The sequence below is a fragment of the Pavona decussata genome, unplaced genomic scaffold (assembly GCF_977016875.1).
Source record: "Pavona decussata unplaced genomic scaffold, jaPavDecu1.1 SCAFFOLD_156, whole genome shotgun sequence".
NCBI lineage: Eukaryota > Metazoa > Cnidaria > Anthozoa > Scleractinia > Agariciidae > Pavona > Pavona decussata.
The window spans coordinates 3653383-3676935 of NW_028145568.1; the positions used below are offsets into that span (position 1 = coordinate 3653383).

The window sequence follows — 23553 nt, forward strand, 5'->3', positions numbered from 1 at the left end:
CGAAGGCACAAAAAAGGAAAATATTGTCCCCCAGCATTTTCGTCCCAGGAAAGCCAAAGCAGCTCATAAATTCTGGGGGAGAGGTTTCTGTTCCCTCAAATCTTCTGCGACTTAAAAAATGAGCTAAAGAATCCAAACAGATGAAATTGTGCTAGCAAATACAAATATCCTTTTTAAAGGCCAGAAAAAAAAATCAATCTTCGCCTCAATCTGAAGAAGTTTTCGTAACCTTCTCGATGGGTGCCCCTTTTCAGTTAGCTGAACTAAGTGTTCAACTAAATGTTCAACGTCAAGAATGACCATCGTATGGTTGTGCATTGTAATTTTTTGCGTATATGTGATGATTTGAAGTTGCAGATACTGCCCTGCCAGATGGGGCGAGGGACAACACAGATCTCAAATTCTCGTTGGCAAGCCTGCTCCCATTCGAACAAAATGCAATTTGTTCATGTAAGTCTCCATTGATTACACCACAGTTAAAGAAATGGATGCATGAAAGAGACAAATCGAAGAGGAGAGTAATGATATCCAATGTGTTGTCAATGATTGGGCCAATTTTAGGCTATTTTAAGAAAATTCGAAATAGAGTAAACAGCAAAATCAAAAATGCCGAAGGAATGCCATGACAATAAGGCTTCGGGGGATAGATAGTACGTCCAAAGATTGGTCATATGACGAGATAGTTACGTCATGATTGCCAAATGGCAATCATCTTAGTCCCGCCATCTTGGACTTCTGGATTTCCCCAAAACTTCAGGAAAGCACCAAAATTAAACGAAAAGTAATCAAAACAAATGAAGAAACAAAATAATATGAGGTAAAAGCATACTAGTTACAGTAAGAAAAGTAATTTTTCTTTTTGTTTTTTCATTTTAAAAATGGATTCTCAATTTTCTGAAAAGACTGCCTATTAAAAAGTGCCTGCCATGGTAACGTCAAATTCAATGAACACTAACCAAACACTAATCAAACTTTTCCCAGATAAATGACAGAAAATCTCCTGAAGTTTCATGCGTTTACTCTAATGTTAAACGGACTCGTTCTCCAACCATGGTGCAAGATAGGATTGATTGGATCCCACAATTTTTGCAGTATCATTCGCTAAGAAACAAAACAAGTTATAGCTTGGCTATTGGTTTAGTTGTCATGGAAACCAATCTAAGTGTCCTTTTATGAAACGAAAATTTTAGCCGTTGAAATCAGGTTAAAGGGGCTCTGGAGCAAGTAGAGCTGCAAGTTAAACTAAGATAACCGCAAAATAATAGCTGCGGTTTGTCTTTCGACTTAAGATAATAATAATATTATCACCACCAGTTACTTATGAAATCTTGCAAAAGACCTAACGGGAAACTGACACCACTGAACCGTTTCAAATTTCTGGGATTTGTAACTTGATGGTTTTGTTAAAAGTAATATCCCGCATTTTTATTCTTTCTAAGAATAATCTATTGCGTTATTGTAAAGATCAAAGATGGCTTCTCCAGCAACACATCACCGGAGTTCTGAAAGCAGGTACACATTCACCTTTACTTGTCAAAGCGTTTTGTTTAAAGCAGGTAAGTGTCGCGTTAGCTATAATATTTTTATGACGTGTTAAAGTTATCGCATAAAGCTGGAAAATAATCGCGTTTGGTTTGATTAAGTAACCAGTCTAAACACTTTGATATATAAACAAAATCGCTGGGGTACGATGGAAGCTGCACACCAGAATCTGCTGCGCGCTAAGGTAACCTGTGTGTATTAACTGGAACTTTAGCAACGAAAACCGCGGCGGAAACGAAAACGTCGCTTGAAAATATAACTTTATTTTATTTGTGCTATTTCACAAGTATTTCAGTTCATTCAACATGTACAAAAACGGCGAACTACCCAGGAACCAAATTGGTAGGCGTGGCGTTCGAGTGAAGGAAGAGAATGAAAAATTCGTGTGTTCACGTTCTCCACAAAATCTTAAATTTGGTCATTTCACATTGTGCTTTGCAGAGGACGGCAAAGAAATGTACTAACATTTCAAACGCATCTTCAGAGCGATTGTTTTTGCTCATTAAACCTATTGTTCTGTCGTCGCCGTCGTCGTTGCTTAAGTTTCCTTCACATATTCTACTTTGAAGCATACAGCCACATATATACACTTGATAGTGGATGGACACTTAACTCGTAAGCTAGGTTGAAGTTATACTACTTGAGATAAAATGACAAATGGAAAATCATTAGTAGATCTAAGTAAGACGTTTAAATTTCTAGCAATACAAATCAGCAGTATTTAAGAATGAGTAAGGTTACTACATCAGTTGTTCAATCTGAAATATGAATACGACGTTATGGCATGTTTCTATGACACCGGGTTTAACGGACATGACTCCGTCGGGTCTAATTTTATTTAGTCTATACATGAATTTCATTAAAAACGTTGCAACAGAAGGTATTCAGTTAGGGGTATCTGTAAAACGCGGACCGGATGGCTGCGGATGGCGGATGCAAATGGCGGATGGGAAAGTGCGGATGGAAAAATGCGGATGACAAAAGAAAATAAAAAAATAAAAAAAATGAAAAAAAATTAAATGAAATAAAAAATATAAATATATAAATATACAGATTAACAAGAAGAACAAAAATTGAATGGAAAATGATAACAACAATTAACAAAGGACTAACGTTACCCGAAAAAAAACACCAGTAAAGCAAAGAACGGCGCTGGGGCTTAAAGAGACCACTAAACCAATCATCAATTTGCTTTTAGTCGGTAGTCTTCAGGGTCGAGTTAAGCGCCTCTATATCGCTTGGCAACCAGATGTCCGCATACAAAATGACTACCCCCATAGCCATAGAAATGATTCACATAATTCAATGAACTGAAACAGTTTATTATCAGTGACACTCACAACATTTAATTAAAAGGGATTTGCTGAAGACAAACATTGACATACTTATAAATCACGGTTAAATCGAAGTCACATCGAACGTCGGTAATCAATAAAACAACGTTTGTTCCACTGCAGATGTGGCTGGTCCTTTGGTATAAGTAACGCAACAGTGTAAGCTAATATAAAAAATTGTAACCAGGAGCCTATAATGGACTCCTGCTGTAACATGCAAATTATTGGCAACTAGAACAAAACAAAATCTGCTAATTACACTCAGCTATTGCCCGGGGGAATTTTTCTGCGCCTTTAATACTAGCTTCGAAACTGAAGTATTTGATTCCAACGCTTCATCTCCCCAAAATTAATTCGAGTTCCAAAATTAAAGTTCCCGCTTGGGCCCCGCCCATCCACGGAGCGGAACGATTCAGCGAGGGTACACCTGAAAAACAGGGCCTTTTTCCAACAATTTTTATACGTAGGATTTGATTTCAAACCATAGCAACCTATACATCACTGTAAAGCTTATAGAACAAAGTTTGACATGACACCAAACGGTTAAACAAACCATCTGCTGGGTACTACCAGTGGTCACTTGAGAAAAGATAACTCTTCCTAGATTTGATGGCCATTAATGGTTTCTGCATCGGTTGAAGTTTCTAATTTTAAAGAAAACGAAAAATGCCTTTTTATGACAAAACTCCGGTAGACCCCTCCTTAATTATATCAGGAATACCCTCTCAGGGTTAAAAAAGAAAAAAAGATGTGAAATAATGTAGAGAGGGCCTCGCTCTTTGGTTCTCAGTCCGTCTACATTACACGGACAAACCTAAATTCACCCTCAGAAACGCACGATGTTGGTCTGAGAAATAACATTTACTGGAAATGTCTCGCCCTGATCGCCTTAACTAGGTCTCTGCCCCGCGTGGGCCTTACACTTTAAATGCGAAACATCTGAGAAAATATATTTTAACAATGGGTAGATAAAATTTTGATAACAGTAACATTCTTGCCAAACAATCCCGTGCGCAATTGATGCAGATTTTTCGTGGCAGATGCCACGTCGATGAAGCCAAATACATGTGCTTAGTCGAGTTTGGCATTATTATTATTATTATTATTATTATTATTGTTATTATTATTATTATTATTATTATTATTATTATTATTATTATTATTATTATTACTATTACTATTATTATTACTATTATTTTTTTTGAATTAGTTGCCTTTTCTTGCTTCCTTCGATATTCTTCATAATGCATCGATTGTATGCTTTTTATGTGAAAAAGTGAAATTCGCCACCCAGAATTTGAAGGGTGATAACTCACCGACCAAAAACAGTTCATATGAGCGAATGTCGTAACTCTATGGATTCGCCAATTACCTCTTGCAATGATTCCGTCTCGAAAAAGTCTTCAATCCAAAACGTTCACTCTTTAAATTTTACGATTTCAAAATTATTTTCTGAGTAAACCTTACCCTTCATTCGTGATCTCCTATCTCAGCCACGTGGTGGTCCCACTAAGGGAAAATCGAGAAAATGTTGTAAGTCTTAAGTACACAAATGAAATGAGAACCTTATACCTAACCTCATGACTTACCTCCTGTTCTCAAACACGGGAATTCCCAATTCGTAGTCACTGCTCTAGCTATCTGTCATGATGGAACGTTAGGGTCTGGCTGCGACAATTCGTCAAACAAATCTTTCCCCGCAATCTTGCTCATGACACAACACTTTGTGTAGGGTGTGATGCTTTGATTGACAGTTGCCAATGACGACGGGTTTGACAACAGATTTCAATCTAGTCGATGCTCGAAACAATCTGCTCGTAATAGAAAAATAGACTCGCATGCGCTTTATCTCTTAAAAACTAACCGCATTTATTGGAAACTGCATATTTAAACTCGACTAATTTTGTTCCGTGCGAGAGTGCTTGCAAACGAAAAGAAAGGTTTCCTGATGCCTCATGGTAGCTGTGAAGCAGAACAAACCCTACTTGATTTCCCAGCGCCGTTCTTTGTTTGCTGGTGGTTTTTTTTCAGGTAACGTTAGTCCTTTGTTGATCGTTGTTGTCATTTTCCATATAATTATTTTCTTCTTGTTTAATCTGTATATTTATATATTTATACTTTTTAGTATAGTATAGTATAGTATAGTATAGTATAGTATAGTATAGTATAGTATAGTATAGTATAGTATAGTATAGTATAGTATAGTATAGTATAGTATAGTAAAGTATAGTATAGTATAGTATAGTATAGTATAGTATAGTATAGTATAGTATAGTATAGTATAGTATAGTATAGTATAGTATAGTATAGTATAGTATAGTATAGTATAGTATAGTATAGTATAGTATAGTATACTTTTTCAAGCCTTACTGATCGATGCTTTATTTTATAAGAGTGTGACGGGAGCGCTACTGTGCATTTTGCTGTTGTACGGGGGAACCATTTCAGGTATACACACACAATGCTAGTTTAACTTATCTTTAGTATCTCTGACGTAGAAATAAAATTAAGTATTTTGGGCTTGGTCGGCATAATTCTTTGTTTTCCATGCATTCGTTTTGGCTGGTTGGACACCACGAGAAAGTTTTCCTCGAAGTCAAGTCTGCATTCGACAAGTTTTCTTATCTCGTGTGCACAACAAAATTTTGCCGACGTTTTTCCTTTGTCAGTTTCCTTAAACGAGGTCCCTGGAAATTTCACGCTTTCCACACGAACATGGCAACTTCTCTCGTGTGTAACCAGCCCTTTTAAGTTGTAACTTGATACTGATGAGCCAAAGACGTACTAGTACCCGAGGCATTACATGTAAAAACGGTTAAAAATATTCAACCGAAAGCTTGCTATTTTACTACGGACACTTTCAGAAAAACTGTTGAAAAAACGCTAGTCATCGGAGAGAGATTTACCAATGCTGTTTCGAGTTGCGGGTGTTTTATCGATTCTATATAAAACACAAGCAAACTGTCTTTTTACCTCTCCTTTATAAAACAACCCATGGGAAATTTAGCTCAACGGAAACAAGTTATGGAAACACCGCTTTTTATATTATAAAATAAGCACGTAACAGACGATGTTTTCATTATCCAACTATAGTGAACTCAACTGTCTATTGCATCTTCCTTTCTCTTTTATTTTTCAGCCCAAGATTGGAGAAATGTTGGAGACTGTGGTAAAGGACTGAGTGAGTACTGTAATTATGTTTGTTTAAATGTACAGTTTATCTAATACTTTTACCTCTCCTTTCCAAATTGACTGCTCCTGTTTTGAAAGTGCTGTTTTATGTTTTGCTGCCTGTGTGTGTTTGATTGTGTACCTGCTTTTTAACCTAAATGTATTATAAATTAAACAAGCCACGCCTATAATCCTGATTTTAAAGTTGTAATTTTTTGAGGTGCCTGTAGCTCGTACAAGCCCTAACGGTTTCTCTATTGGCATCCTCGCCATATGTTTCTCTATCTTTTGTTCTTCATTTATCTTTTATACTTCAATTTACATTTATGTTGTAATGATGTGTAAATATAATGGTATAAAGTAAACTGAAACTATATACCGATTTCTTGACGCTGCACCTAGGTTTTCAACACAAAGAGAAAAATGTACCTTTCCGTGGAATCCGCTTTCTAGACTGTTCCCTGCGCCAGCGGGCATTTTAGACTGAGACTGCGGGATAGAGCTAAGAAAAATGTGTTCTTGAGAATGAGTTTTCAAGTCCCATTCAAGTCCTATTCAAGTCCCCGCCGCGAACCATTTTTTCACTTAGTTAAATGTCGCTTTTGATCATCCAGAAGAGGAAAGCATAATTTCCTATTACTTTTTGATAGGATATACGTATGAAGTTATCACTGACCTTTTAGCTAAGTTTCATGGCATTACAATGTGTGTACGAACATTGAAAAATAGGTTGAGGCAAGTTAACTTTAAAGAGAAGATGCCATCTTGTGACATGGACGTTGTCCGGGAACAAATAGTCCTTATCACGATTTTCGACGCCATTTTGACGAGCAGGCAAACGGGCTTGAAATAACAGTTTTTGTTCCTTTCGTATAACAGATCATTAGAGTGATCCTATGTGAAGATATTGGCTGATTCGCTTAGTATGAATATTCCTTGCTGTTTGTTTCATGTTTCATTTGAATTTGACCATAAAACCATGCAATCATAAAGAATTAAGCCTGCCGCACACTTGAGGAAAGAGCTGAGCAAACTGCCTCGTAAGGCGATTAGCTCAGCTGTTTCATCATGTGTGCGGCTGCGTTTTCGTGAGTTTTTCGCCTCGCGAGGCCATGAGGAAAATATCTATCATGTTTGATATTTGAGATTTCGCCTCGCGAGGCGAAATTTTCACAGAAACTCAACCACACACTTGAGGAAACAACTGAGCTGATTGCCTTGCTTGGCCTCGCTAGGCAGTTTGCTCAGCTCTTTCCTGTAGCCATCTGCAACGTGTTATATAAAATACTTGATTCACTTGGAATAATCTGTCACCCAATTACCTTCTTTTAACAACTCTTTCTTACTCGATGCTTACAGACTGTGGTCCGCAATGTCAGCAGTTATGCCTAAGTCAGCATAACTACTACAGGTCTTTACACGGTTCTCCTCCACTGAGATGCGATCCCGAGTTAGCCAAGTCCGCGCAACTCTGGGCCGACTCTAATGCACTCGATAAGACGGTACAGCCGTCTACACCTTCTAAAGATTATGTTGAGAGCATCTCATGGAAGAAATGGGGCTGGGAAGGAATGGAAAGTAAACTTGGGGCTATTCCTGGAGCCGTGAGAAGCTGGTACAGTGAAGTCAAACGGGGCTATAATTACTGGACAGGTTTGTTTATGGACTATCTTGTTTACACATTCTACACCAAAGAACAATGCCCGGGCATAGTTTAAGGTGCAACATTAGCTGTTGTATGTTTTTGATCCTTCATAAGCTCATCATCCATTCATGATATAAGTAACCAATCAGTAGGCCCCAGCCTGGTCATGTGGATGAGTTTTAGAAACCAATAAAATACAAGTCGAAAACCACACGTGTTTAAACAAATTTTAAACACGTGTGTAACGTGTCCTTCTTCTGGATATTTATCAACCAACATATTAAATATTTGACGGAATCGATAAGCCCACTTATATCAGATTTAAATTATAATATCTTTTTTTAAAAAGCTTGTAGGATGATCTGATAGCTTTTTATTTGGTTTTATCAACTGAGTTGATAAAGTAATTTGGCCATCTTTAAAGAAATTCTTGAGCTGACGTTCTGAGCGTTAGCCCTTTGTCAAAGCGAACCAAATCAAATCGTAGGCAATGGTTGCAGTCCAAGAAACTCAGATGTTCGTGGTTTATGTTTGCACGGGTGAGGGTAGGGTGAGGATGTGGGACCTTTTCCGGGGGACCCACTTTTCACGGCGACAGTCCACTCTGTTGCATTGTCTACACGAGGGTCGCTGGACCTTAGTTCGTGTAAAGTAGATAAGATATAAAGTCAGGTACAATTTTGGGAAACAAGTCTCTGCGAAATTCCACGACAAATTTAATCTAGTCTGAATTCATGCGACCCCCTGAGTCGTTGGACCGAAAGTTTGGATCCAGTATAATGAGCAGATTGTTACTGAACAATGTGAGTAGTGAGCATATTAATCAGTGTACTTTTGTCCATATTGACGCGCGCAGAGCACCATTGGTAAGAAAACGAATGAATCCCAGAAATTTTGGTTTTCGTTATGACGTCACTTCCCTCCGACCGTGCGTACGTAAGTCCGTACGTCCGCACGTCCGCCCCTCCGTGTAAGTGAAAGTAAAATGAGACGCTCAACTTAACCCTGTGCTGCAACCCGCGTATTTTTCGGTAGGAAGTTGCATGGCCAGCTGATTTTTAGAAAAACAAACGGAAATTTTGAAGAAAAGTTATGGATTTGTGTATTCGTTGAATTTGTCAACAAACGTGGAAAGAAGAGAAACAAAGAGACAGAAAGAAAACGAGAACATAGGCGATGAATAAGCAAAGTTCAATGAAAAGACAGCGACTGACGAATATCAGCCATAAAGACATATTTTGCAGTTTCAATCGTCTCGTTGCACCCTCTGGAAGCAGAGATAGTACTTTTAAATATTTTTTTCTCTGTTCGTGAACGGACGGTATCCTGAATTTCCTACAATCTGACTGGTCCGGGAGCGGGCAGAATTTTCCTATCTCTGACCACGGTCACGGTAACAACACGGTAACCGGAATGCGCGGGAAATCATGAAGTGAAATCATTTTACTCCGATCCGGTGCAAAGGAACGTTAGATTTTTCCTCTTAAAGTGAAAGTTTTCGCTCACTTAACGTTGTAAAACGAACGAAAAACTCAGTAATGGAATAAAAGGATTGGTTGTTCTCCAAAGAACCAAAGAAGCGAGTATTCATCTGATTTTGTTGACAAAACGTTGCTGGTTTACTGTTTTTGCAGGTTTTGTTGCAAAGTTGACGCGTCGCTTAACTTAAGCTAATTATATTGCTAACTGCAGAGTAGTCTTTTAAGCTCAGTTTTAGTTTTATGGTCCATGTGCATTATTTCCCTTGGAGTTTTATTTTCTAATCTCGCCCAATTTTACTTTACTTAAGAATGCTAGTGCCGGGAATATTTGTGTGTGTGTGATCTTAGAAATATTCAAAACTCTCTTTATACTTCGTCTGGATACACAGGTAGAGGAAATGGGATAGTGACTCAATTTAAGAACTTGATCAATGCCAGAGAGGCAAGACTGGGCTGTGGTATTACTATAAAGCCAGGTGATGGAGCTTATGTTGTGGCTCATTATTCTTTGGAGCCTGGCAAACAATTCCAGCTGAATGACTTCAGTCCAGGCAAACACGTCAGACCAAGAAAGGAAGTCGGTAAGACTTTAAGATTAACTAATTTGATTGTATTTCTGTGAATAACAGTACAGTACTTGGACCGAAAAAGCTCCTTGCACTTAAATTTAATTGTAACTCCCAGTAAACATTTGGGATAACTTTGAGTTCATTTAATTTCAAGTCGTTATCCTGCGTAATCATAGTAATAAATACAACATAAAAAATTGAAAAAAAAAAAAAAAAAAGAAAAAAGAAAAAAAAAGAAAAGAAACCTACGGACGGCGCCGGATGGCAATGTAAGGATTCCCATTTAAGGTGGGTGGTAACGGTTTCTGTCACGTTCCAGTATTTATACTTTGACGAATCAATACTACCACTCTTTGTCAGTTTATGCAAAAATAATGGTATCAAAAATATGCTTAACGTTTTCTTGACAAGGTAAGTTATCATTGCAACGGTATAACCTCTTTGAAACACTCCTAATTTTACCTTTAAGCTACTCAGATAACTAAAAAACGAGCTCCGGACCCCCATTGTTTATTATTGAACCGTACATCAGCATGTTCGGATACAACTTCTATTGAAGGGGTTCAAAGATACCTTAAATTCCGATTTTTTACGCAGTTCGCTACAAGTTTGAACTCACCTAAATATTTGGTGAGGTGGCAATTAATTTTAGTTCCATTCTTTAGTCAATCAAGGGAAAGATTCAAGACACCTTTCTAAATCGAGATGTTTCCTATGTATTCCTTGACAATAGACTTACTAGTGAGAAGATACTTATGTCCCTTGACTGTATGTTATCGTAAGTCAAAACCGGCTAAAGCGGAAACAACTTCACACGGAAATAGCCCCAATCAACTGAACAGAAGGAAAACTATCTTATTTTAATATTACCTTCTCTTCAGAGCCCCAGTGTCGCCTAAAGTCTTTTGAAAGAGAACCGTGCGGTCACCTTAGAGGTCCATTTGTAACTCCTGAAAAGTGTCTTAAGGCCGGCTGTTGCTATGACGACATGTTCATGGATGAACCTGAAGTACAGTGGCACCATCCAATGGCCTCAATATGGTGTTTCAAAAGCAAGCCTGAGAACAGTGCGGTGGTTGGCAAGTTACACATTTAATTTGATTTTAATAGCAGCACATTTTGTTAATTTCTAATCTATATGTTACGCTTTAAGTGTTCGTTTCAAAATGATAAAATTCTCACGCGCCCAAGTTTATATTGCTCTGCTTCTCAGTCCGCTGATTCTTTGTCAAACATTCGAATTTCTTTAACACAGCATTTATTTTGAATGACAAGCTATTACAATTTTGAATGTTCTAATGATGACTATTTGGTCGTTCTTTTTGGAACCATGTAAACACTGTATAATAATACCGGTAATATAAATTACAATAAATTATGTAGTGAACTCATCGCACGCAATGCCTATTCCCTCTCACTTTTCTAGTGCCACCTTCCGGAATCACGTTATTAAATGATGATGTCTATGGCGAGGACACCTCATGGATGAATGTAGGGAACTGTGGACAAGGACTTAGTAAGTAAAAATGCAAAACCTTTGCTTGATAAGCCCCGACGAATGCAACATAAGTTAGTAATAGTTCGATATTTTGAACTTTTGTTAAGGGCTTTAGAGCCTTGTATAGAGCGCTATATAAATGATGTATTAATATTAGTATTAACATAAGATCTTGTATTATCAAAAATTGATGGATGGAGAAGGTTTTTATTTGCTAGGCTTGCTCGATGGACATTGTTTGAATTGCGTCCATGACTCAAACATCGCAATGCATCAATCAATAACACACGAGGGTCTCCGGGGCAAAGTGCATCAACCCATCATTAATAATTCATTAAGATAAAAGAAAGGAAATCACGCTCTTAAAGAAGTTTTGGAAATCTGGTCATAATTATCAATAAATATAGCGAACTTTTTCTTTGAGTTTCTCCAAATGAATAATTGTCAATGGTTTGAGAAGCCTTATAAAACAATCGAAAGGGTGTTTCGTCCGATTTCCAAACACCTCCAAAATCAACCCACTTTCTGGTGTTTGGAAATTGAATGAAACACTCTCCCTCTTTTTTGATAGATCACGTCAAGGCGAGTTTCAGAAGCAGAGGATCATTTTAAGAAGTACAAATTATTTTCCAGCCTTTAAATACAGTTTTAAGCAAAATGGGCAACTCGTTTGTTTTTACCACATTTTTAAGCAAGTTTTATTGCATTTTTTTTTTTTTGCTTTAGGCAAATGGGCAATTTCAATTCCAGCAATTTTATATTGAGTTTTAAGCTAAATAAGCAACTTCTAGTTTTTTTTTTTCTAGTTTTTCAAGCAAAATAGCAGTTTTCAGGTTTTTATTTGCATTTTTAAGCAAAATAGGCAATTTCGAGTTTTTTTCTTGCATGTTTAACCCAAAAAGCTGGGCAAATTCCAATTTCTTATTTGAATTTTAAGCAAAATAGGAGATATCCAGGTTTTTATTGCATTTTAAGTAAAACTGGCAAGTTTCAAGTTTTTATTGCATTTTTAAGCAAAATAAGCAATTTCCATGAGACTATGACGGGACCGTACTGTATCTGGGATGGGTGGTCCAATCACTGAATGACTAGGAGATCAGCCATTTACCACTTAGGTTTGACAAACGTCCTCTTGCCGCTGTCCTCCCTTAATCGCGATGCAGAATAGAGAGAAGAACAGCTAAATATTACATTACAAAACGAACTATCTTCATTGCCTCACTCTAAGTTGTCATTTTCAAAATCGATCTTGTTCACAGCTTGTAATCCGGATTGCCAGCTGCTCTGCCTCAAGATGCACAATTACTACCGAGCACTGCATGGCTCGCCGCCTTTGATATGCGACCCGGAACTGGCCAAATCAGCTCAAAAGTGGACCGATCAACAGGCAGCAGATGGCAAAATGTACCACTCACCATGGACATCCGAGTTTACCGAAAGCATTTCATGGAAAGGCTGGGGGTGGTCAGGAATGGAGAAAATGGAAGGAGCCATTCCTGGAGCGGCAAGAAGCTGGTATTCTGAGATCAAGAACAAATATGATTACGAAGCTGGTGAAGGGAGTGGTGTTATTGGACACTTTCAAGCGGTAGTGTGGAAAGGAGAGAAACGGCTGGGTTGCGGTCTCAACATCAAACCGAATGATGGAACTTACGTCACTGCTCATTATGCTCCACCCTCTCACACGTTTTGGAACAAAACGAAAGAGGCTCCGTTCAATGTCAAACCTAGAAAGCAACCAGGTGCGTTTTTATACCTTGACATTTTATTCAGTCTACTTCCTGCGTGTATGCGAATTAGTGTTATGAACATCGTTTTCCCCCTTTTTACTAACAAAGTTTAACTTTGTTTGTTAAGTTTACTAGCTTTTCATGCTACACATGCTACACCTTTCTGTTGACCTTACAGTGCATTAATTGTGTTGTGTAGCGACCCAAGGCGTTCATGTTTAGCGGCAGATTATAGTTCATTAATTTCCTGTCCATTGCACTTTAGAACCAGCCTGTGCAATTCACTCAAGCAAGCGCTTTGACTGCTTTGGCGATGCAGCTACAGAAGAACAGAAGGTCCCCTTCGTCACACCCGAACTGTGCATCCAAAACGGTTGTTGCTATGATGACATGTATATGGACGAGCCTACCACGATTTATTCTAGACCTCCGGGAAGAACGTGGTGCTTTAAGAAGAAGGAAGGAGGTATGGTATTGCAATAAAAATAATGCGATGCTGGTTAAATTGAACGTCTCTCCTTGTGTCTTAATTGCCTTGAAAATTCCAATATTAAGAAGTGACGACAACAACAGTATTCAATTCCCTTAAGAATAAGACTTTGTTATGTGTTTCTCTACACAGCTCCAGGAGCGCAAACAACAGCCCAGCCAACAGCCAAAACATCAGCTACTGTCCCTCCCTCAGCAGGTAAGTTAGAGAAGAAAACGGGAAGTACGCGGCAGTAGAAGGAATGCGCGAGGCTTCAGTCTTGATAAGACTGCAAAATTTCTATGATGTACAGTTAATATTGCATTGTACACGCTTATTTTCCAAGCGAGTGCAAAGGCAGTCTCGTCGACAAAAAGGAGAGTTTTATATCGAATATGTAACGCTTGTTTAATTCAAAAGATGTGAGGTTTATTTTATTCAAAACCTCTCCTTGTGTCTTTCTTCTAGAAAATCTCACTGTAGTAGTTAAGGAAACAACAATTTTCAAATCCTGGAATAATGAGTTTTCCTTACTTAGCCCCAGGAGCTCAAACAACAGCCCAACCTCCAGCCACAACGTCAGCCACTGGCCCCTCACAAGCGACAACAGTAAGTCCATCTCAGCAACCCGGAGGTCCGTCTCCTTCAGCAGGTAAGTCAAGGAAGAAAGCGGGAAGTACGTGGCGAAAGGACGAATGAGCGCCGCTTCAGTCTTTAAAAGACTAAAAAATTTCTATGATGTGCAGTTAATATTGCATCGTACAAAAGCAGTCTCGTCTACGCATATTTGGGCTTTTTTATCGAATAACGGTAATAATGAAGTAGCTGAAGGCAGTTGCAGTCGTCATCTAAGTAAATATAGGAGTCATTTCGCTTCTGGTCCTAAGCTACGTGTCACACTTGTTTCAAAGTGAGTGACCGTCTGGTGCGAGCCAGGGCAAATAATGTTCATATCTCTTACTTTATGCGATCTGTAGCTCTAACCGTGTCCAGGCAAGGGAAAATGGAAAAGTCATGCTTCTTCTCTGACGGATAATGAATATCTATAATATCAAATCAGCCCGCCACTTTTGTTTATCTTTTACTGTTGTACTTTTTTGAAGGCGTTCGTGTCTCATTTAGAAGGTATCCGCAAGACTTTCTCAGAACCTTTTTCCAGTTCCGCCACTGCAGTCTCCTGCCACAAACTTTGTAATGGGTCATGACATTGTTATCATGGACGTCCCCTTAACGCAAAGAGAAAGAAGTGGTTTCAATGTCTATTATTTTTTTCTATTATACATGTCGACTTGAACACCTCAGATAACTCCTTCAATACTGATCAGAAAAGAAAACATTTCATTAGTACATTAGCTGCATTCCAAGAGGCAAAGTTGACTTATAATCTAGATCTTTTAAAGAAGCACGTACATTCATATATACAATTTGATTGACAAGAGTCGCCAAAAATGCCGTTGCAATTCCGCAAGTTTAAACTGAGATGGAGTGAAATAGATAGATACTCACAATAAAGGTAATTATCGACCCCTTTAAAATGTGCACTGGGGTTTTTATCGTTCTCGCTAAGGATTTTGTTGCTCGTGAAATTTCATATCTTTGACAGCGAAATCCCTTTTCTCTCTCTTCACAAGCTCTTGGAAGATCTTCAAGTGGCCATGATGATGTCTTAAAAATGAATAGCAGATTAATGCCTTAATTCGTGAACCATGGATGTTTTGTTATTTTCAGAGTAGGATAATTCATAGCGTCTTCATAGCATGAAAATATGAAAAAAAATGTTTTCTTCAATGAATTCAAAAGTATAATACTGAAGTAAATCCAGAAAGAATGACATCTTGGTTGCAATGCTGGTCATAACGGAATTGACCAAGGAACAATATATATACATTTAACAAATTCCAAGAGCGCGCGTTGGGTAGGAAATGATATATCCAACGAGGTGACTAGCGCCGAGTTGGCTAAAGTCATCTCATATCCAACAAGCATGAGTGGAATAATTGTTTTATTATAGATATTCATAATAGATATTCAAGACAGATAGATAGATACTCAAACACTGTTCTAGACTTTACTAGATCTTTCTGATTTCGCTTTGCAAGAACAAACAGAAGAAAATGGAATGGTCGCTATTTCCGGGCATGGTATAATGGTTATATAATGATCCAGTTTTCAATAATGAGATTTGCTATTCACACCTTGTAATACATAATGCTTAGTTACAAGCGTAATTGTTACTATTGGGGGAAAATGGCTAAAGTCAAAGGTAGAATTAATTTTATTTTTGCATCTTCGCAGACGATTGTTGCGAATTTTGATATGTCGCTTCTATATGTAAAAACATGTAGCTCCCCACTTCAACTTCAACTTCAGCTGAGGCCCAGATAGAGATCCAACCTTTTTTTTCTGATTTATAGAGTAAATTATTTCTGTGGTGACATTTTTGTATCGACTATTTCTTTTTCCAGGCCCTTGTTCTGCTAATTCCTGCTACACATTTGTAAAATCGGGGGGCAAGTGGACCGAAAACCGAAATGCCTGCAAAAGCAAGGGAGGTGATCTGGTTTCTATGGAAACGGAAGAAGAATGGGCATTCATCAATGGCGAGATCCAAAAAATCACCCTCTCGAATGTAAACGAATGGCACATAGGTTTGAGAAAAAAATCAGACTGGGAATGGGTAAGTGAAAAGCCGCTGACGATTGAGAAGTGGCAAAGAGGCCAGCCATCTGGCGATGGAGACTTCGCTGTTATGTCAAAGGATTATCCACCAGGATCTGAAGGGCTGTTTAATGATCTTCCAGACTGGATTCAGAGAGCTTATATTTGTGAAATTCCTAAAGGTAAACGGACAAGGGAAGGTAATCTGGGAAAGTAGCTCCTCACGTCTTTGGTTGATTTACATTGATAGCTAAGTTCGCAGGCTTTAAATCGCATTTTTATTTCAGCAATAACAAACTCGTTTATCTATAAAAACGCATAGGTTCTTGATCAATATTCAACATGATTCGTTTTATAACGCATCATCTTAGTAATATCCTACAAGTCTGTTTTTCTTGGTGTTTTTATTACTCACACCTCGGCTTAGCCACAAGTAGCTCAGTATCGTTACGGCAACGTTTGACCTTTCGGGCAACTTTTCTTTTTTTTTTACCTTCGAGGAACTGTTCACTTTAGAGCAATTTTTTACTAACAGAACTGCTTTCCTTGTATTTTTCTACTACTATATCGAAATGTAGCTTGTAGTAAGCAAGTCTTTATGTTTTTTGACACTATTGGTGTGGATTTAGATATTTGAACGAGGCTTTTTTTTAGTCTCTGACCGTAAGGAACTAAGCACCGTAACTTTGTTGCTCAGCGGTCGCACAGACCACGTTTTAAAATAGCGGACAAGAACCGTAGTACTTGCAGCTCTCCAGCATCGCGCATTTGATTGTATGTATATAGATACTTGCGCGTTGCAAGTGTTCTGTCGAGAATTAAGGCTCGATTGTCAAAGTATCTAAAATTGCAAATTGTGAGGGACTTTTGATTTTTTTAAAACCAAAATAATCAAAATACAAGCATATTTTTGAGCAAAGAAAATTTTAAGGAAAATTGGTATAACTTGTGACTTTCTCTATTCACACAGTCCCACCCAGAATAGAACGTGATTTGTACAGTAACCATAAGAGCTCCATTGTAGCTCCTTTAAGCTATGTTGCATGTTAAACTGACTCAGATAAATAGAGATCAGTTGCTGTATGATGCCCATTTGAATTCGTTATTTTGAAATATAAAAAAAATTCAAAAATGAACTTAATAAAGGCTAAAAACATTAAAAACTAAATAATAAAACAATTAACATTATTAAAAACAAAACTAAGAAGCACAGTTCCGACCAGTGCCATTTAATGAATAACTTCCACGTTAATCCTATCTGGATCAGAGAGCGGATTCTGCCCGCGGCGACTATGCACGTGAAAAAAGTTTTTAATATTGGAGGACTGAATAAAGTTTTGATGTTTGAAGAACTCGGCGACTTTTTTCCTAAATTTATGTGAAAAAACTTTTTTTGGGGGGTTTAGTATCCAATGACTTTGGTGTTACAATGGAAACCAATTTTTGACAGACAGTTTCTAAAGAATTCTAACAACGGAGGTTTTAAAATTTAGACTGAATAAAAACAAGCGATAGCAATGTTGACTGCGGTTTCGATGACTCCATGTCACCATTTTCAAAGTTGTGTAAGTGCGATTATGCAGGTAGTTATATACTGAAAAGCGTGCGGAAATTTAGTTACAGGTAATTAAATATACAATTTGACATCCAGAGGGTGTTAATTATGAGGTAAATAGTTTTGTTTAAAAGGAATCAGATTGGGTGTTCAGTTTGGGTTTCTTGTCTTTGATGAAGACCATTTCGTAGATTACACAATCCAGCTTTCCAGGGCATTTCTTTAGGTTAGAATAGTAAATTATTTTGGCTGGTCGTTCATCCGTCCAACAAGCACTCCCCTCCCCCCCCTCCTTCCCCGGTCTCAGAAGAAAACAAAAGCCCAGTCTAGATAGGGTTAAGTTGCAGAGAAAGATTAGGGTTATAAATTCAGCGTGAATGCCAAACGGGACGAACAACTCCCACGATCACCGACTCCCTCCCCACATGTAACACGGTAGGGTTAGGACTTGCTGGCTTTTACGTCAATGGATTGACAAAATTTCTTGTGTGATGTTAATCAATAGATTTTTGGGACTTTGCAGAACAGAGAGTAAAAATCTTACAAAATTCATGTTCGTTATTAAGAAATTCAAAAATTAAACAAGAAGTAAAATAACTTTATCCTAAAGAGAGTAATTATCTTACAAAATAAATGTTTTCTGATGTTCGTTATCAAGAAATTTTAAAAAATAACTTAAAATTAAAACATTAAAAACTTAAATTATGAAAAACAACAACAACAACCACAACAACAAAAGGGAACAATGATATCACGGGTCCCACCAGCGTCATTTAGATAACTAATGGTAAAGAGGGTAATAACCTTAGGAAAAACCTCTCTTTTTGCAACAATACAAACGTTTTTTTTATTTATTATTTAGAGTAATGAGTCCTTTTATGTCGTTTAAAGATTGGTTTCATTGATTGGTTTCATCGTCTCATTTATTTATTTCATTTTGCTTGATTTTTTTTATTTGTTTGTTTGTTTTTTTGCATTGCTTTTGTGTTTGTTTTTAACGAATAAATGTTTCACTACACAGGTGGTCAACCTGGAATCGCGCAACCCGCGCCTGCGGCACCAACGGAGACACCAACTGTCTCGCAGGGCACTACAATGGCACCACCGATAGGGTCCACAGTGGGTACCACAATGGCACCGCCAATAGGGTCCACAGTCGGTACCACAATGGCACCGCCAACGGGGTTCACGATGCCTCCATCGGGAAGCCCGGCTCCAACAGTGGTCACCACAGTGGGGCCAACTGGAGGTGGTGTAGGTTTTTCCGGAAAGCAAGAAGGTCATCTCTCTGGTTTACTCTTTTTTATATATATTATTATTGTTAGACTTTATAAGCAGGATTTAGCTCTTGGAAGAGGCTAATCTGCAATGGGTTATTGAACTCTAGGTGCAGAATCCTTCTATGATGCAACGAAACTAAGGGTGCGTTTCTTTGGGAGAATACTAAAACGGATTTGCTATCTCAGATCATTCGGATCTTGGTGTATCCAGGGAACACGACGAATCCTAGTCCAGAGTGGATTCGTCGGTTCCTTTGATGCACCATGATCCGAATGATCTGAGATAACAAATCCATTTTCGGATTCTCCCAAAGAAACGCACCCTAACCCTGCCTTAACACGTAGCACTTGTTTATTCTTATCTCTTGCTAGCTACCTCTAAATACAACCAACAAACTAAAAATAAACATAATGCAATCGTCTAGGATAGAGACAACGACTACTCCGGAAGAGCCTACGGATTTCAGGACACAGTTAACTAATTTGAAAATCAGATTGCCACGAAACGTCTTCTTTTTACACTGGCCAATTTAAGCATTGCCTTTCGTTTACATTCGTTGTGAACAAACAAGTTTGACCTTTTAAGATCTTTCTAGTTTTTAAATAAATAATCGATTGAGATGATTTGAAGCTATTTCACTTGAATCGGTACATTGAATCGCGGGATAAATGGACTGATAATTGTAGTTATTTTCGAAACGAAACTTCACGCTTCATTACAGGCATGACAGGATTTGAAGAGGATTGCTTGAAAGCTCACAACGAATATCGAGCAAAGCATGGAGTTCCACCTCTGAAATGGAACAGACAGCTAAGAGATGACGCACAAAAATGGGCCAACACTCTCGCTCAAAGAGGTGATATAGTTTATATTTATTATAAATACATATCTTGTCCCAGTCGCCGCGAAATGTAAAACCGGGTATTAATATGTTCAAAACATTACACTGTAAGTGCAATTTGTGTCAAAGTTGCACGAGACGCTGTTCAGTAAAACAATACCCTTAGAGCTTTTTCATTCGGAGAACACAGCCACTAGATATTGGTCGGTTTATGAAGAAAACAAACACGCAAAATTTCTCTTCAAGTTTCAACTTGTTTCATAGCGAGGCGAAGTTTACTTCAAGCTACTGGAAAGAATGTCATTAAAAGGCTTTGGTCTAGTAATATAGCGGCATACCATAATCCTATCTAGATCAGGCTTTTTTTTTTTCGCCTTCTGGGGGATGGTTGAAGGGAGAGGGCCTCCATTACTCCATGACAATGAAAGCTGAAAGGTGGACAGTACGTCAAAAGACTTTTCCTTTGAAGTCAGCGATGGAACGTCATATGACCTAGAACTACATCATTATTTCGGTGGCAGTTTCTGGATTATTTAAATCAATAGAACAACACTAAAATGATCTAAAGCATGAAAATTACAGTGATAAAGTTAACTTTTATGCTTTTTAGAAAGCAATAAAACCTGCCTTCGGTTACTATGCAACAATAAATTTATGAAAGAGTCACGAAGTTTAGCAGCGTTTGCTCAGACATTAAAACAGTTGTAAACGTTCAAACAGGGTAGAATCCACTAGTTAAAGCTACTCCTAAATTGTTCAAATTTTTGAGGGTTCGTGAACCTGTGAGAGAAACCTTCGTCACCTCGACATCCAAAAGTACTCCATTTTGACCTTTGAGGTATGCAAGACGAGTAGATAAGGTCACATGACGTAAAGATTACGCCGTAATTCCTGAAAAGCCACCACCTTGAAGCGGCCATCTTGGATTTCTCAACTCTTTGAAACCTCAGAAACTTAAAAGTAATAATAACCGATAAAGAAATGCAAATATGGTTTAAAAGTAGAGGTGGTGATATGTTTTTCTGAAACAATCAAATAGGCCTTTTGCACTAAATGGTCACATTGTAAAATCTGCCATACTGTATGGCAAAAAAGCGTGGCATCCTCTACTGGGACATCGAGAACAAAGAAAGTCAAGCTTGACAGGTTGCAATTCCTTTGTGTTCGAATCTACAACATTCTCTTGTCATCCAGTATGACGGATTTTGAACCATGTGACCAATTAGTGCTAAAGGCCCATTAAAAAAAATCATCTAGGATGTGATTGCCATGGAAACACCAAGTCGGTGAACATAGGCACGTCGTCCCAAATTGTTGCCAAATACTTTGAGTGATGATGTTTGATAAAATTAGGAATGTTACCTGCTTATCGTTTGTCCTCTTTGGTCCTTTGGGACCGAAGGGGACACGAGTTCAACCCCCTTTCCTCCCCCTCCTCCTTCCTCTCTTCCATGACTGTAAGGGTATTAAAACTCTGACAAAAAAACTGGTAAGGAGTATTTCCTGTGAGTTCCTTAAGGACGAGTGATGGCCTTACATGACATTACAATTACGATGTGATTTGCGGGCGGTTGCCATCTTGACTTCTTAAAATTTCGGAATCCTATGAAATTGACTAAAAGCATTCAGAACCAACAAAAAAAGTACGAAAATATAAGTCACCGTTACTTAATGTTGTTCTCTTAAATCAGGAAGACTTCATTTTCTGGAAAATCCACCTGTATCAATACTGTTGCAGTGGTAACATTAAATGCCATGAACATTGACCTCTTGCACCAGATTGCTCCCAAATAGATTGGGAAGAAAATTAACTACTTTAGTTTGGTGGTGCGTGCTCGTACAGTCAATGAATTAAGAAACGCTTGAGGTCTCATCGAGAGAAAAACCCTCTCCTTTTTCTGCATGTGTAGTTAGGGTTGAAATCAACGCAGACAGTTTCTGGTCATTATGCGGAGCGGCATTCTCCTCAGCTGAGGTAACCATAGTGCGGTGTAATTGTTTAGCTGCTCTGCCGTGCTTTCTAACCATAAAGTTAACTCTGAATTTTCCAGATACGATCCCACCGGACCATGACAAAAACAGAGGTGAGACTGGCGAAAACTTGGCATGGTTTATGATGTCAATACCAACGAAACAATGCCAAGGACCAAAGACACCTGACTGCACGCAGTGCCGCGAAATGGTCAAGGACTGGTATGATGAGATTCAAGACTATAATTTCGACACTGGTAAGAGCAACGGAGGAGTGATCTTACATTTCACTCAAGTCGTCTGGAAGGAGACCACCGAACTTGGAATGGCAACTGCCATGAGTAAAGAAAATTTCTTTACAGTCGCACGTTATAAACCAAAAGGAAATTTTGGTTTTCCAGAGGATTTTAAAAGGAATGTACCCAAGCTCTTGTAAGGAAGGGCTGGTACAGGTAGAAAAAAACCGTATTTTTCCGAACGAGTGCCAGCTCGCGCTGTACAAATTATCTTAGATTTTTCTTTCAGCATCAATGTTGTTGACAGCGTAATTTCCCTTGTGGAAAATATAGAAAAATAGTCAGCATGTTCTTTCATCGTACTCTGATGGCTTTGGTGGCTATCTTGCGTTTCCATTGACGCGAATGTCTGCTTCTTTGAAGGGGTGGTGAGGCGCTTAACAGAGGAAATATGCTAAGTCACGGGATAGCAGATATCTAAGTTAAACTGTTAAGAGCTGAGTTTGTAATGATAATAATTAAACTTCTTCCTTTCTGTTTACGTTACATTCAGATCAGAGGAAGTAACATTCAGATTCTAATGGTGCTTTTCAATTTCTTGCTCCCATCTAACTGCTTGTTTTATAAAGGGAGCAAACTATCACCCGAACTTTTTATTATCAAGATTGCAATATCAACCGTTTAACAGCCAATAAACAGCAACTTAAAATTGTTTCCAAAGTGATTTTTATGAGTTCCTAATGCCTTTGTGTATTTTTTGTGCCTGTTATTCGGCTAAAACTGTTCCATTCGAGAATGACTAAATCAACTCCCTTAATAGTGATATAATCACCAAAAAAGCCCCATTTTCGCTGAAAAACATTCTTCCATTAACAGCACAATTATCAAGGTTATTATTTAAACCAAACGTCTAAGATGAACGGATCAGCAATCAGTCGCTGCACCATAGAGTTATGAGTTACCTGTGTGCAAGTCTTGTAGCAGGTAGTATTGGTTAACCCTATCTATTCCGGCTGGGGGGTGGGGGTGGGGTGTAGCAAGTAGCCCTCTCCTCCGTTTTGTTTTTAAGTCGTGGCTGATTAAGTAATTGAAGTCACAGGAAGAAAAATCGAGATGACCCTCTCCCGTTAGCCTTGAATATAGTTTTAGAAACAATCGCAGGGACATACAAGGAACTTTCGACACAGTTTATTGGGACCAGATAATACCGTGTGTGTCTCGATTCAGTTGCAACAAATTAAAATTCAAAGGTCAGTTTGCCGAGCCTATTTTTTCAGGCTCTCAGTGTGCCGCTCATTCCCGTCGATCTCCCGCATTACACCGAGAACCTGGAACAGGCTACAGTTTAACAAGCGAATAAACTTGGTATACCTGCCTCTAATGTGAAGAAACGTCTGCCGAAGTCAGACTTATTTAGTAGACAGTCAAATCACCGAAAAAGAGACCGATCAATCTTTTACCATGAGATTATCAAGACGACGCCAAGGTAGTCAGATATGCCACGTGGCTGAATTGCCCCTCCTAGCCAATAGCGTTCAAAAATATATTTGATGTGATTGGCAATTCAGTTCG

At 38.3% G+C, this 23553-nt stretch overlaps 1 protein-coding gene across 3 annotated transcripts; it reads left to right on the forward strand.

Annotated features, from left to right (window-relative positions):
- The first annotated feature begins 1561 nt into the window (after positions 1-1561).
- LOC146465377 (uncharacterized) lies at positions 1562-22693 on the forward strand. 3 transcript variants are annotated; one of them, XR_014868315.1, is made up of 16 exons: positions 1563-1726; positions 5270-5324; positions 6016-6057; positions 7407-7700; positions 9563-9754; positions 10624-10821; positions 11169-11258; positions 12500-12982; positions 13236-13436; positions 13593-13658; positions 13978-14091; positions 15905-16279; positions 18674-18931; positions 19655-19789; positions 21826-22486; positions 22540-22693. XR_014868315.1 is itself a non-coding variant. In XM_085128762.1 (15 exons), exons 1-15 carry the CDS (start codon positions 1691-1693, stop codon positions 22179-22181), a joined length of 2889 nt encoding a protein of 962 aa, XP_084984888.1. In that variant the 5' UTR covers positions 1562-1690; the 3' UTR covers positions 22182-22693. The 3 variants fall into 3 exon arrangements, 2 of the variants coding, with proteins under 2 accessions (XP_084984888.1, XP_084984887.1); XM_085128762.1 differs by having other exon boundaries at positions 1562-1726; positions 13984-14091; positions 21826-22693; XM_085128761.1 differs by having other exon boundaries at positions 21826-22693.
- Positions 22694-23553: the final 860 nt, after the last annotated feature.

Excerpts from the sequence above, each read along its gene's own strand:
- LOC146465377 (XM_085128761.1), top strand. The coding sequence starts at position 1,691 with ATGGAAGCTGCACACCAGAATCTGCTGCGCGCTAAG. Across the intron at positions 11,259-12,499 it reads GAACTGTGGACAAGGACTTA|CTTGTAATCCGGATTGCCAG; the intron begins GTAAGTAAAAAT and ends TCTTGTTCACAG. Across the intron at positions 16,280-18,673 it reads TATTTGTGAAATTCCTAAAG|GTGGTCAACCTGGAATCGCG; the intron begins GTAAACGGACAA and ends TTCACTACACAG.